Here is a 16,673-nt window from a genome sequence, read left to right as displayed (position 1 = left end):
CTACACTTACAGTGAAAATGTGCTTAATTCATTAGACAAAAAATTGCAGGCAACTGGTATATTTTGTGATCTGTCAAAGGCATTTGACTGTGTAAATCACAATATCCTTTTAAGTAAACTAGAATATTATAGTATAACAGGAAATGCTGCAAAATGGTTCAAATCTTATATCTCTGGCAGGAAACAAAGGGTGTTATTAGGAAAGAGACATGTATCAAGCTATCAGGCCTCATCCAACTGGGAAATAATTACATGTGGGGTCCCACAAGGTTCCATTTTGGGGCCCTTACTTTTTCTTGTGTATATCAATGACCTTTCATCAGTAACATTACCAGATGCCAAGTTTGTTTTGTTTGCCGATGATACAAACATTGCAATAAATAGCAAGTCAAATGTAGTCTTAGAAAGATCAGCCAATAAAATATTTGTGGACATTAATCACTGGTTCCTAGCCAATTCTTTGTCACTAAACTTTGAAAAAACACACTACATGCAGTTCAGAACTTGTAAGGGGTGTCCCAAGAGTATATGTCTAACATACGATGACAAGAAGATAGAAGAAGTGGACAGTGTTAAATTCTTGGGATTACAGCTTGATAATAAATTCAACTGGGAGGAGCACACCACAGAACTGCTGAAGCGTCTTAACAAATCTCTGTTTGCAATGCGAATTTTGTCAGACATAGGGGATATAAAAATGAAAAAGCTGGCATACTATGCTTACTTTCATTCCATAATGTCATATGGGATTATTTTTTGGGGTAATTCATCAAGCCAAGCTAAAGTTTTCCGGGCACAAAAACGTGCAGTGAGAGTTATATGTGGTGTGAACTCAAGAACATCCTGCAGAAGCCTGTTTAGGGAACTAGGGATACTAACTACTCCTTCCCAATATATTTATTCCTTAATGAAATTTGTCATTAAAAATATATCACTTTTTCAAACCAACAGCTCAATTCATGGAATCAATACTAGAAATAAGAATAATCTTCACAAGGATTTAAAGTCACTTAGTCTTGTACAAAAAGGTGTGCATTATTCAGGAACACACATTTTCAATAACTTGCCAGCAGCCATAAAAAGCTTAACAACCAATGAAATTCAGTTTAAGAGAAGCCTAAAGGATTTATTGGTGGCCAACTCCTTCTACTCCATTGATGAATTTCTTAGTAAAACCAACTGATTTGCATATAAGTACAACATAACTTCTGCACAATTTCAGTGCAGTAATGTGTTCATTGAAAGTGTGTGTGTGTGTGTGTGTGTGTGTGTGTGTGTGTGTGTGTTAGTATAATTTAACTTCTGCACCATTTCAGTGCAGTAATGTGTTCATTGTAAATAAGTATTACAGTAGTTGTATTACCTTATAAATAAATAAAAAACTTTTTTATTTTAAATTCAGTGCATTAGTATTTGTAAAATGACTCTTAGTGTTCATTAAAAAATGACGATCATTCCACTTGGGACCTGTGGAATGGTACATTAGCTTATTTGTTTTAGTTGTAAATATTTGTCATGTATTGTTTTTCTGACATGTTCCACATCCTGGAGGACCTCCTCACTATGGATCAATTGGAATGAAAGTAAATCTAATCTAATCTAATCTAACAGAAAACAAATTGTAAGCTATAGTATTTCAAAGGTCACAGTTACTGAATGTCACTGGAGGTGTTCTCCGAGGATCTGCACTTGGGCCATTACCGTTAATAGTACTCATAAATGACCTGCTCAGCAATATGCCATGCAAATGAGTGCTTTACGCAGATGATACAACTGTCATCAGTTCAGGGAGTGACATAAATAAACTGAAGGAGTAAAGTGATGATTTCCTCAGATTATCCAATATGTGGTTTGAAGCCAGTAAGTTAGCTGTTAACTACAGAAAAACTGTAAATATTTTTTTCAGCTTATCCAGTGGTGATGTTGAGTCCACTTCTACCAAACTTCTTGGCATATTCCTTACAAAATTAACATAGGAGAGTCACTTAGACTATACATCTTGAGCTTTCACAAGCTATCTATCTACTGCAAAAATTAAGCACCTCTGTTTCTCAGTATTCATTCCTATTTTGCCTTTTTTTCAGTGCAATATAAGTTATGGTATTCTTCTGTGGGGTAATTCTTCAGGGGCTAGCAAAATTTTTATTTGGCAGAAGAAAGGAATCAGGAGCTTTTCTGGAATTACCGAAAATAACTTATCATGTAGGCCTTATTTCAAAGAATTACAGATAATGACAGTCCCATCTCTTTTTATATACAGCTGCCTTTTGTACCTAAAAGAAAACTTTAACAGTTACAAAATTAGGAGTCCATTCATAATCATAACACTCATCAAACATTAAAGATAGACATACCTACAACTCAACTTAAAAAAACACAAGACAGTTATGCACTGGAATAAGGCTTTTCCACACACTACCTGTACAGGGACATGATGTCTATCTTAATATCTTTAAAAGTAAGGCCCAAAAATGGCTGAAAGACAAAAGCTTTTTTTACACTCTTAAAGAATCTGAAAACTGTTCAAAAGTAAACCTGATTTACTCAAGTACTATTTGTTAATGGTTATTCCTATCCTTTTTTGTCTCTTCTGGTATCTTGTCCAACATATATAATAAACATGCAAGTACTAAATAATGTTCAGATCATATTTTAGTATTAACCACATAGAGAAATATTTTGTGTATACCCTCTGTTCTTTTATTATGTGAAAGTTAGTAAGTAACTTAACACTTTTTAGTTCCATATTTAACTGTTAAACATGTGGAGAAATCTTTATGTATCAACTGCATTGTCATATTATGTATGTTCTTTTACAACATGTGATACCATAGTTAGATTTCTTAACATGTCAGTCATACTTTATAAAAGCTCCTGTACATTGCTCATGATGACATTGATTGCATGCAAATGCTTAAAGTTGAATGAATAAATAAATAGATGGACAGATCACAAAAATCTTATTACTTACCTCTATCATTTCACCAAGTCCTCTTGGAGAAAATTTGATCCATTAAAACTTCAAAATGAATGTGTCATTTAAGAGCAACAAAGCTGATCTGTGAATCAGCTGACTAATCTTTCTGTCGACACAAAAGTAGGATGGGAATGGACTATACTTTGCAACATCATTTTGGAATCAGAAGAAAAGACTATTGGCTTTGAAAAATGGAAAACACTAGACAATGTGACGAATTCAGTAAGATAATTTTAAATACAATAGTGGATATTGCCAAAGTGGAGTGGCCTGCATGCCTTAGTGATACAGGTAGCTGTACTACAGGTGCAGTCACAAAGGAGGGTATTTAGAGTGAGCCAACATGGCCTCGCTGTGTAGATGCTGTGAATGACTGAAAGGAAGGTGAAATTATAGGGGTTATTTTTTTGTGAAGACACACAGCTTTACTTTATGGGTTCATCCACATGGATAAACTATTCTGGAGGTAAAATAGTCCTCCATTCAGATCTCCAAGGGGGTGGGGGAGCTATTCAGGAGGATATTGTCAAAAGGACAAAGAAAAGTATCATTCTACTGGTTGGACCATGAAATATTAGCTCCCTTAATTGGACAGGTATGTTGTTGTTGTGGTGGTCATCAGTCCAGAGACTGGTTTGATGCAGCTCTCCATACCACTCTATCCTGTGCAAGCCTCTTCATCTCCAAGACACTACTGCAACCTACATCCTTCTGAATCTACTTAGTGTATTCGTCTCTTCACCTTCCTCTATGACTATGCGTCCCTCCAATACTAAATTAGTGATCCCTTGATGCCTCAAAATGTGTCCTACCAACTGATCCATTCTTCTAGTCAAGTTGTGCCACAAATTCCTCTACTCCCCAATTCTATTCAGTACCTCCTCATTAGTTATGTGATCTACCCACCTAATCTTCAGCATTCTTCTGTAGCATGTAAATGGTCCGCCTAAGTCGTTGATATCTTGCTAATTGCTGTAAACGCACTATTTCACTCCAATTTACGGAGCTTGTTAGCACTTGATGTTAGGTTGGCGCCATTACAATGTATTGTATTGTAGTAATCGCTGCTGCTTGCTGGATCACTGCTGTGTCTCGATGCTGATGCTGGCTCTAAATCTGGTTGTCTAGGGTTAAAAAATATGAGGTCCCGTGTTTTTCATGTGCTTTTGATGATAAAGAACGAGCGAAACCAACACGTATGTAAACATCAAATATTTATTACTTTAGTGGCCATATTAATTCCACTGTCCACCAAAGACCATAACACAACACAAAGTAGTACTTCCTTTACATGTTCTTTGCCTTGTTTTGCCAAACAATAACACAGAAACACACTTCACCAAAGTGACATTCCGACCGCCCCCAGTGCCTCCGACTGTTCTGTCGACCCTTCTCGCTGCTTGTATTTATAACATTGTCAAAGAACTACTAAAAGAGATATAGTTTATGAGTCACATGTACATCTGTTATCATAATGTGTGCAGAAAAGTTATTAATTTGCATTGAGTGACATAATTTAACATGTTATTAAAATGACAGACAGATTTGTTGACTTGACAGAATAATTCTTTGTTACAAAAAGGCTGTTTTTTAGAAGTTTGTCAATTGACTTCTCTAATTTGCATAAATAAGTAAGTAACATGAATTATGAAGAATTACATTGGTTTTCGTCTAAAATAGGATTGATTACGTGAATACTGAGTGAAAACGCTCCTAGTGAACAAATAGGTTTCACTGGGTGATTTTTATTTAAGGAGATCCAAAATACCTAAGTTGGCCACTATTTTTCATACTTCATATTAATTATTTAAGATAAACTTAGTGTTTTTCATGATGACATTTGCTGTATCAGTGATCAAGTGATATAAACTTTTGTGTGGGTCAGTTATTCAGTATAATTTAATGGGTTGACTGTTTATGGAGACATGTTGTGCAATCATTGTTAACATACACAATAACTTTTCTATAATCATAAATACTCGTTAAACTGGTTGAATTTGGAAGGGATCGCATACTTCATTAAAGTAAAGCCTTTAATATGTTCCGTTACAATACCCCCCTCGGGTAATATCATTTACAGAATGTTAATGATATTAGCCGACTAGGACAAATGTGTCAATTACTATGTATTATGTGTATGTATACAACAACCGTTACACCGTTTCAAAATGACTTTTTCCTGAAAATATTTTAGTTGTGTTGTTTCAAATGCACTTTGTGTTAAGGCTCTCAGTATGACAGCATCATAAAAATATTTAGTAATATATGAAAGTAAAAAAAAATTGTTAATCTTTGCTCCCAGTGCGCCACATGGAAAATGATCAAAAACAGACACAAATATATCACATGCGATCTTAAGATATAAAAAAAAATATATGTAAATTATTTCAAAGTCAGCTCTCATTGAGTCACAGAATAATCAAGATAATAGAAGGAACATAAATATATTACATAGATGGACAGGTCAGATGTCCATAGGAAAAACAATGCAACTGTCTGCTCGTTTTGAGCCTCATAAAGGAAATGAAAACAAAGAACATAATTATAAGTATGGACATGATATATATATAAACACAAACACTAGAGAAGTCACATGTATGAATATAATATGCATTTTAAAAAAAAGAAAATATTTAAAAAACTTGTCTCCCATTGAGACACATAGTCAAGATAGTACAAGAACATATTAATACCAAAATTGCACACTTAATTTGGTCACAACATAACACAAACATCAAACTTGGTGAACATCTGATTAGCTGTAGAAAATTGTACACAAATCTTATGCCTCAAAAAGAATAGTAACAAAATGATGGGTCTTGCACAACAATTTTTTCATTGTCTTTTATATTTGGTGCAAGTATGTCCCATATTCAACAATACAAAAAGAAAGTAATAAATGTTTGTCACCTTCTTGCCCATTGCAAGTAAAGAGGATATCACAATATTTAATATTCAACAGTGACAATAAAAATATAAAAACATTGTCTCAGATATCTGGAACTTTTCCAGGGTCTGTAGTGGTAGTTGCTATTTGACACACCCAGTAAAAATCTTTGCTGGTAAAACACTTTACAGAAAATGGGTAAGTAACTGTATTCAAACAGGGAAATGTGCTTAATCATGTTTATATGGCTTCAATTCAGTGATGTTTCTTAATCCAAATAACCTTCTTGATCTGGGAAAGATAAGTCTATACGCATTAGGATGTGGGCTTTCTTTTATTTCAAATGGACCAATGTCATTGTTTACTTTAACATATGGACAACCTAGCTCAACATCTTTGTCTATTTTAGTATTTTCAAACAATAGATCATTTTCAATTTCTTTAGTCCCTAAGTCTAATGTCTCTTTCCTACATTTAGCCACATCCCTCTCTGTTTGCAAAGCATTGACATTTAAATATAAACCTTTGTTTTTATTTGTTCCTCTTAACACTGTGTTGCCACTCAACAAATTATTGTTTTCACCCCATTTTTTATAAAGTCCACTACGGATTCTTATCTACCATATAGGATACAAGGTTGCACTTACCTTTGCTAATTCTTTCCAAAAGGCATCTTTGTTTATACAGTTTCCATAGTTGTTCCACAAAACTTCTAAAAACTTTTCCCCTTTTTCTTGAAAACACACATTTACATTCCATCCCTTAATATTTTCTTTAATATTATTCTTATTACCATTCTCATAGATTAGCATTTCATAGTTCCCAATAGGCAATAGCTTGTCCTCAGATACACATTCCCTAGTCTGCATTTCACTTAAATTAACCTCATTATTACCCATGTTTGTCACATCACTTACCTTTACCGCATAATCACTTTTCAATTCTGCAAATACTTTTATTTCTTCCTTCACACTCTCATCAATAACATCACTTGATTTAGGATCATTATTTAAATGTCCCTCTATTACTTCTTCCTCCTCCTCCACAACAACCCCATCTTCAGTTTCCCTCCTATGTATCTGAATCTCAGCAATTGAGTCTTTGGCTCCATTAAACACATCGTCATCCCCCTTCTTATCAAATAAACCCCCCAAAATAGATTCTACTTGTGGTGTGTCCGACTTGTTATTCACACCAGTATCTTTTTCAGCCCAACTATGGAACTCTGCAATACCTTCAACTTCTGCACTTTCACTAACTACCTGTGCTTGAACACAGTTTTTATTAACTGTATCACTTTTACTCATAGTATCCCAAAACCTTTTATTAAATTCTAATTTATTCATTCTAACAACTTCAGTATTTTCATGGTAATTACTCTTTACATTGTATCCTCTCCTTTTCCAGTTTCGGTTATGTGTTGTCCTGTCATAATATTGTCTAGCCCCAAAACTACGGACATCTAGTGGGACTGTCCACCGTTTCCCGGCTGGTTTCCTCGGTCTGTCCGTGTGTAGCTGTCGTTTTGTTCACTAGTTTCAACAAACCCCCTTCTATCTTGTTCTCTTCCCCAATACCTATTTCTATCATTCCTGTTATCTCTCCTCCATCCTCCCTCCTGTGTATAGTTTTTGAAATCATTTTCATATCTCCTATCTCCCCTATTTGGAGCATTATTTCCAGAATTTTCAAAGTCTCTCCTCCAATAATAATCTCTATTTACATTCCTGTTCCACCCCCCATACTGGTTGTTGCCAGAGCCAAAACTTTGGTTATTTTCTCTCTCCAAGGCCCTATCTAATCTATCTACAAATTTCAGGAACTCTTCCATTGAATCGTCTGGTCCATGGACCAATTCCCACTGCAGTCTCTCTGGTAATCTTCTTTTTAAAACATCAATTTGTGTCATAATATCAAAAGAGTTATTCAAGTGAGCAAGTTTTTTCAATTGATCTCTGCAAAATTTTTGCATTCCCCCTACTTTCCCTCTATACACTGGTCCATTTAGAAATTCTGACTTTAATCTGGCTTGTATGGACTGTGACCAAAATTTACAAATAAATTTAGCTTCAAACTCTTCAAACGTATTCCAAGAATCATTATTCTCATTTGCCCAGGATAGGGCCTCCCCTTCTAGAAACCGTTTTACTAACTTAATTTTTAGGTTATCTGACATTCCTACAACAAACATATCTTTACATTGGTGAATAAAGTCAATAGGGTGCAGGTTTTCACCAGGAAAGCATTTCACTTGGATGTGTCCATACATTGTATTTTGATTGTAAAACATTTGTTTTGACATCAATGCATCTTCCAATTGTGTATATTTCGTGTGTATATTTTCTACTTTTGTATCTACATTAGTGGTATACAGGTTGTATTCTTGTTTAAGGTTTTCTGATGTTTTGTCTATTCTCTGATCTAATCTTTCAACTTCAGTATCTACTCTGTTGTAGATGACAGCAATGCTGTCTGTGTTCGCTTGTATGTTTTCATTTAAACTTTCAACTTTAACTTGAAATTCTTTTCTGAAGTGTGTCAACTGTTCGCTAGTGTTCTTACTGAGGGTAGTTTTAATTTCCTCACACTTCTCATTGAGATGAGTACTTAATAGATCAAAATCCAAACTTAACTTATCCAGTCTATCTGTGTTTTCTTTAAGTTTTAAACTTACTTGTTCATTGGATTGTTTAAAATCCAAACGTACTTGTTCACTTGATTGTTTAAAATCCAAACTTAACTTTTCCAGTCTATCTGTGTTTTCTTCCCTTGATTGTTTAAGTTGCGAGGTTATTTGAGTTGCAAACTCTGCTAGCCACTCTGTTAAGTTTAATTGTTCACCATCCCCTGGTTCAATTTTTACATTTCCTACGATCTCACCCCTCTCAGGTAGAGACATGTTAACAATTAATTATTTTAAATGACAACAACAACAAAATACCTTGCTTTATGTCTATGCTATGATGTCGTGGTCGGTGTTCTTGTTGGCTTTCTTCACTTATATTCGGTTTTATTGAAGCTGAAGTCTTGATTGATGAAATCCATTGACATAATCCAGACGTTAATCTTCCGAGCGGTGTGATGATAGTTTTTTGTAGTCGCACAAACACACTTTATTTATTTATTTATTTTTTACATATTTTCACTGTTGCCACACTGCACAAATAAAATTTTTTTTTGGTGTGCCAAGCACTTACGAAATTTATCGCTGCACTATTATCATCGATGCACTTAAAGATCCCGGCTGAGCCCCCACTTTTGTAAATGGTCCGCCTAAGTCGTTGATATCTTGCTAATTGCTGTAAACGCACTATTTCACTCCAATTTACGGAGCTTGTTAGCACTTGATGTTAGGTTGGCGCCATTACAATGTATTGTATTGTAGTAATCGCTGCTGCTTGCTGGATCGCTGCTGTGTCTCGATGCTGATGCTGGCTCTAAATCTGGTTGTCTAGGGTTAAAAAATATGAGGTCCCGTGTTTTTCATGTGCTTTTGATGATAAAGAACGAGCGAAACCAACACGTATGTAAACATCAAATATTTATTACTTTAGTGGCCATATTAATTCCACTGTCCACCAAAGACCATAACACAACACAAAGTAGTACTTCCTTTACATGTTCTTTGCCTTGTTTTGCCAAACAATAACACAGAAACACACTTCACCAAAGTGACATTCCGACCGCCCCCAGTGCCTCCGACTGTTCTGTCGACCCTTCTCGCTGCTTGTATTTATAACATTGTCAAAGAACTACTAAAAGAGATATAGTTTATGAGTCACATGTACATCTGTTATCATAATGTGTGCAGAAAAGTTATTAATTTGCATTGAGTGACATAATTTAACATGTTATTAAAATGACAGACAGATTTGTTGACTTGACAGAATAATTCTTTGTTACAAAAAGGCTGTTTTTTAGAAGTTTGTCAATTGACTTCTCTAATTTGCATAAATAAGTAAGTAACATGAATTATGAAGAATTACATTGGTTTTCGTCTAAAATAGGATTGATTACGTGAATACTGAGTGAAAACGCTCCTAGTGAACAAATAGGTTTCACTGGGTGATTTTTATTTAAGGAGATCCAAAATACCTAAGTTGGCCACTATTTTTCGTACTTCATATTAATTATTTAAGATAAACTTAGTGTTTTTCATGATGACATTTGCTGTATCAGTGATCAAGTGATATAAACTTTTGTGTGGGTCAGTTATTCAGTATAATTTAATGGGTTGACTGTTTATGGAGACATGTTGTGCAATCATTGTTAACATACACAATAACTTTTCTATAATCATAAATACTCGTTAAACTGGTTGGATTTGGAAGGGATCGCATACTTCATTAAAGTAAAGCCTTTAATATGTTCCGTTACAAGCACCATGTTTCGAAAGCTTCTATTCTCTTCTTCTCTAAACTGTTTATCATCCATGGTTCATTTCCATACATAGTTACACCACATAAATACTTTAAGAAGGGCTTCCTGACACTTAAATCTATACTGAATGTTAACAAATTTCTCTACTTCAGAAACTCTTTCGTTGCCATAGTGAGTCCACATTTTATATCCTCTCTACTTTGACCATCGTCAGTTATTTTGCTCCCTAGATAGCAAACCTCATCTACTACTTTAAGTGTCTCATTTCCTAGTCTAATTCTCTCAGCATCGCCTGATTTAGTTTGACTACATTCCATTATCCTCCTTTTGCTTTTGTTGGTGTTCATCTTATATCCTCCTTTCAAGACACTGTCCACTCTGTTCAACTGCTCTTCCAGGTCCTTTGCTGTCTCTGACAGAATTATAATGTCACTGGCAACCCTCAACATTTTTATTTCTTCTCCGCGGATTTTAATTCTTACTGCAAAATTTTCTTTTGTTTCCTTTACTGGTTGCTCAATATACAGATTGAATAACATCTGTGATAGGCTAGAACCCTGTCTCACTCCCTTCTCAATCATTACTTTCCTTTTGTGCCCCTCAACTCTTATAACAGTCTTTTTGGTTTCTGTGCAAATTGTAAATAGCCTTTTGTTCCTGGTATTTTTCCCCCGCCACCTTCAGAATTTGAAGGAGAACATTCCAGTCAGAATTGTCAGAAGCTTTCTCCAAGTCTACAAATACTATAAATGAATGTTTGCCTTTCCTTAACCTATCTTCTATGGGAAGGTGTAGGGTCAGTATTGCCTCATGTGTTCCTCTGTTTCTCCTCAATCCCAACTGATTTCCCCGAAGTCGGCTTCTACCAGTTTGTTCATTTTTCTGTGAAGAATTTGTGTTAGTATTTTGCAACTATGACTTATTAAACTGATAGTTTGGTAATTTTCACATCTGTTAGTATTTGCTTTCTTTGGAATTGGAATTATTATATTCTTGAAGTTCGAGGATATTTCGGCTGTCTCATACATCTTGCTCACCAGATGGAAGAGTTTTGTCATGGCTGGCTCTCCCAAGGCTATCTGCAGCTCTGACGGAATGTTGTCTACTCCCTGGGCCTTGTTTCAACTTAAGTCTTTCAGTGATTTGTCAAATTCTTCACAGAGTATCATATTTCCCTTCTTATCTTCATCTATGTCCTCTTCCATTTCGATAATACTGCCCTCGAGTACATCACCCTTGTATAGACCCTCTATGTACTCCTTCCACCTTTCTGCTTTCCCCTTCTTTGCTTAGGAGTGGTTTTCCATCTCAGCACTTGGTATTTGTACAGGTGGTTCTCTTTTCTCCTAAGGTTTCTTTAATTTTCCTTTAGGCAGTATCAATCTTACCCCTAGTGATATATGCTTCTACATCCTTACATTTGTCCTCTAGCCATTACTGCTTAGCCATTTTGCACTTCCTGTTGATCTCATTTTTGAGATGTTTGTATTCCTTTTTGCCTACTTCATTTACTACATTTTTATGTTTCCTCCTTTCATCAATTAAATTCAATATCTCTTTTGTTATCCAAGAATTTCTATTAGCCCTCAGCTTTTTACCTACATTATCCTGTGCTGCCTTCACTATTTCATCTCTCAAAGCTACCCATTCTTCTTCTATTGTATTTCCTTCCCTTGTTCTTGTTAATCATTCCCTAATACTCTCTCTGAAACTCTCTTCAACCTCTGGTTCTTTCAGTTTATCCAGATCCCATCTTCTTAAACTCCCACCTTTTGATAATCTGTAGTTCATAACCAATAAATTGTGGTCAGAGTCCACATCTGCCCCTGGAAATGTATTACAATTTAAAACCTGGTTCCTAAATCTCTGCCTTACCATTATATAATCTATCCTAAACCTTCCCGTGTCTCTAGGCCTCTTCCATGTATACAGCATTCTTTCATGATTTTTAAGCCAATTGTTAGCTATGATTAAGTTATGCTCTGTGCAATATTCAACCAGGTGGCTTCCTCTCTCATTCCTTACCCCCAGTCCATATCGACCTACTACTTTTCCTTCTCTTCCTTTTCCTGCTATCAAATTCCAGTCCCCCATGACTATTAAATTTTTGTCTCCCTTAACTATCCGAATAATTTCTTTTATCACTTCATATGTTTCTTCAACCTCTTCATCATCTGTGGAACTAGTTGGCATATAAACTTGTACTATTATGGCAGGTGTGGACTTTGTGTCTATCTTGGCTACAATAATGCATTCACTATGCTGTTTGTAGTAGTTTATCAGCATTCCTAATTTTCTATTCGTTAGTAAAAATACTCCTGCATTACTTGTATTTGATTTTGTATTTTTAACCCTGTATTCACCTGGCCGGAAGTCATAGATATGTTAGATAATTTAAAAAGGGGAACAGCTAGGTTGAAGTGGTAATTACTGAAGTGTAGTGGGAGGAAGAGCAGGTGAGTAAAGGGTAATAAATACAAAATCACATGGGGGTAAAGCAGAAATAGGTCTAATAATGAATAAGAAAATAGCAGTGTGAGTAAGCTCCTCTAAGCAACATAGTGAATACATTATCATTGCCAAGAGAGACACGAAGCCAACACCTACCACAATAGTAAAAGTTTATGTATCAATTAGTTCATCAGATGAGGAAGAGGTTGAAAGAATGTTTGGTGAGATCAAATAAAATACCAGATAGTTAAGGGAGTTAAAAATGTGACTGTGATGGGAGTCTGGAATTCAATAGGAGGAAAAATAACCGAAGGTAAGCTGCCTCATAGAATTTTTCACAAAGCATAATACAGCCATTGCTAATACTACATTCAAGAATCATGAAATAAAGTTATATATATATGGAAGAGACCTGGAGAAACTAGAAGATTTTATATAGATTACATGACAGAGACTGAGAAACCAGATTTAAATTGCAAATTATTTCCAGTGGCTGATATGAACTCTGAGCATAATTTTTTGGTTATGAACTGCACATTAAAACTGAAAATATTGCAGAAAGGTAGGAAATGAAGGAGATGTGACCTGGATCAGTGAAATAATGATATGTTGTTGAGAATTATAAAGGGAGTTTCAACAGTGACTATCTAAAAGAGCCAAATTTTTCCACGATTATATTGTATTGTATTGTATTGAACTGGGGACCTAGAAACTCGTCCCTGCCATAGCCCCCAGTGGTCCAGAACCCCACAACAGGCTACAGCAGTCTACTCAGCCCACCGCCACCCCACATGGAACCCAGGATTATTGTGCTGCTCGGCCCCCAGTGGACCCCCCCCCCCCTCCCGCCCCCCTGCCCCCCGGGAATGTCTCACACGAGATGAGTGTAACCTCAAGTGTTTGCATGGTAGAGTAATTATTGTGTATGCGTATGTGGAGACAGTGTTTGCACAGCAATCGCCGACATAGTGTAACTGAGGCGGAATAAGGGGAACCAGCCCACATTCACTGAGGCAGATGGAAAACTGCCTTAAAAACCATCCATAGATGGGCCGGCACACTGGACCTCAACACTAATCTGCCGGGCAGATTCTTGCCGGGGACCGGAACACCTTCCTGCCTGGAAAGCAGTGCGTTAGACCGCACAGCTAACCAGTCGGGCTGTCCACCATACAACTCAACAATACAAATAAACGAAGATTATGGTTTAATATTCCATTGAATCCACATGGGAGGATGTGACCAGTCAATACAAGGATGGGGAACAAAATGGGCCACATTAGTTGAAAGAAAATGCCCCATCATTGACCTTAGATGATTTAGGAGAACTATGACAAACCTCAATCTGAATAATTGGACAGTGATTTAAATATTGCTCCTCCTGAATATGAGACCCATATCTTAACCACTGTACCATCTCGCTCATCACACACAACAATAAATGCTGACAGATTTAAATCACTACAGTAGCAGCTGGTATGTATGTAGCCATTACTGTAGATCAGACTCAAATGAGACTCATCTTTAAACATGAAATATTGCCTCTCAGCATGCCAGTGTCAGCATTATTGTGTTCATTGTAGTCTAATTTGTTTCTGTTGTCTGTACAATGGGAACTGATCTATGGCAAGTGTGCCACCAGTTGAGTAAATATCTGATGGCATCAAACTGTCTACATAAATGGATCTCCTCCCATTTCAGTGCTCCAGCATTGAGCCAACACTGTGAACAAAGCTGTATGTTCATTTAGTATTGAGTGGACAAGATGATACTAGCACTTACTTTCTTGTTTACATTTTATTTGGTGATTTTTTTATTGATAAAGTATAGCGTAAGCCTGATTTTTCTAATCAAACAAGAAATAGTATGGTCTCATTAAGGAATTGTAATTTATGGTGCTGTTGTCTTACCCAGGTCTGAAACATTCTCTGGTGATAGAATTTCAGAATCACTTTGCAGGTTCTCTTCATCACTGAGCCCTCCGAACAGCCCCTTCTCCACTTTTTGCATGTCCTTTGCCATTATAGTCTGATTAAAAGTGTTCTGGAGTGACAGTTGTTCCTCATGTTCCATTTCTCTATTTTCTTCATATAAAATAGGATTAAATGTGGATATTTGTACCCACTCAGCTCCAGAGCTCACTAATAGTGCAAAGATGATGGTCTGGTATAACATTTTACCTGTTGTGTACAATAATTTCAATGTTGCATTAAATTGTCACAAAAATATTTTTAACTTAATGTTGGAAATAATTTTGTTTATCATTATGAAAGTTAAGGACAATTATGTTACTTACAAACAATACATTTGAATGGCCTTGGGAGAAAGTTCATAACTCAAAAATTGGCTGAAACCATCACATGTAATTCTCTCATGTCAGATGCAAGAGAAGTTATAAAAAATGTTGTATCTCCCAATACAAAAAAGATAAATTATGATTGTTTGCCACTGCATCATATTCCTGTAGAAGTTAACACTCGAAGAAAGCCTTTTTTAGACTAGAAGATGGGGAAAGTTCAACATTTTGAATGCTGTGCTGTCAAATTAGAACTGGAAACTCAGTTCCTCATAATAATTGCAGTTTACATGGCACCCATGGGAAACATTAAAAAGTTCTTCTCACAGCTAGCATTAGTTCTTACAAAATTTTATAGGAATAACAGTGGCAATTTTGACATTAATTTACTTTCAAATAGTAACAGTCATAAACAACTGGAATGATTCTTCTCAACTTTCAACCAACTCCTGATGGTTTCATTCCCAACATGAGTATATGGGCACAACAAGACCTTGATTGATAATCTGTTCCTAGACCCCACAAATTACAATGGTGTAAAAACACAAGCTATAATAAATGATCTGTCTGGTCACAATGCTAAGTTGACAACCTTAAAACTCAGCAGTAGAAAACAGTAAGTAATCACACCCAGGTTAAACACATTAGAATAATAAATATGGAATCTACTAGCTTGTTTAGAAACAGTTCATACTATGAACAATGGGAGAAAGTGTACCAGGCAGTTACAATAAATGAGAAATTCAGTTTGTTCCTGGACTTCTTTCCCAAACAGTTTGAATCCTTCTTCCCCCCAAAGGTAAATTAAAAGAAAATCAGTCTGTCGTCGAAGGAAAGAGTGGATAACAGCTAGCATCAAAATATCATATGCTAAAAAGGGAGACCTGTATACAGAACAAAGGGCTAGTAAAAACTTTGCAGTGAAACACATTGCAAAAAATACTGTAAAATTCTAATATATGTAATCAGGAAGGACAAACAAGTGCATTATGCAGAAAAAATCAGCAAGTCAAACAATAAAGTAAAAACCACATGGAACATCACAAAAAGTGAGACCAATAGGAACATAAAATCTGAACAAGCAGGGGCTCCACAATCCTCTGGTAGTGGTTCAGACAAGAATAATCAAAAAGTTGCAGCCTCAGATTTTAATAGCTTTTTTCTCACTGTAGCTGAAAGAATAATGAACTATAATAAGCAGTCTCCCACAGAAGCCATAGAGCTACTAAATCAAATCTGGGGTCCTCCAGGGCTCAATCCTTGGGCCACTGATTTTCCTGATCTACATTAATGTTCTACCACTTACAATTAATGACAGAGCAAAAATAGTCGTGTTTTCAGATGATATGAGTATTCTGATCAAGGTTCCAAACTCCATAGTGCTGGATACAGCCCTGACAGTCACTAACCAAGTACACAAACGGTTCAAAAACTACAATTATACAGTTTCAGACAGTAAATAACACTAAGTTCCTGAAATGGAGATCAACAACCAGAAAATTTATAAAACCACACATAAAAAATTCCTAGCCATCTAGATAGACATCCAGCCAACATGGACAGAGCAAATTGTTCAGCTGGTCAAAAAAACTTAGCATAGCGTGTTTTGCCCTGAGAGCTGTTTCTCACCGTGTTAACAGAGAAATATTGCATTTACCGTATTTTGCACATTTCCATTCTGT

The 16,673-nt window shown here is 35.8% G+C and overlaps 1 protein-coding gene across 1 annotated transcript in view; it reads right to left on the bottom strand.

Annotated features, from left to right (window-relative positions):
• LOC126195119 (uncharacterized) overlaps window positions 1-15,098 on the bottom strand; it is a 67,708-nt gene extending 52,610 nt beyond the window's left edge. Inside the window, exons 1-2 of the mRNA XM_049933608.1 lie at window positions 14,992-15,098; window positions 14,606-14,875 (exon numbers count right to left, since the gene is read on the bottom strand). Of these exons, the coding sequence (XP_049789565.1) occupies window positions 14,606-14,875; window positions 14,992-15,028 (307 nt within the window). The 5' untranslated portion in view covers window positions 15,029-15,098. The remainder of the gene's footprint in view (window positions 1-14,605; window positions 14,876-14,991) is intronic.
• Window positions 15,099-16,673: the final 1,575 nt, after the last annotated feature.

Source organism: Schistocerca nitens, chromosome 7, assembly GCF_023898315.1.
Source record: "Schistocerca nitens isolate TAMUIC-IGC-003100 chromosome 7, iqSchNite1.1, whole genome shotgun sequence".
NCBI lineage: Eukaryota > Metazoa > Arthropoda > Insecta > Orthoptera > Acrididae > Schistocerca > Schistocerca nitens.
Note: the sequence above shows the minus strand (reverse complement) of the source record. Positions and strands in the feature narration are given on the sequence as shown.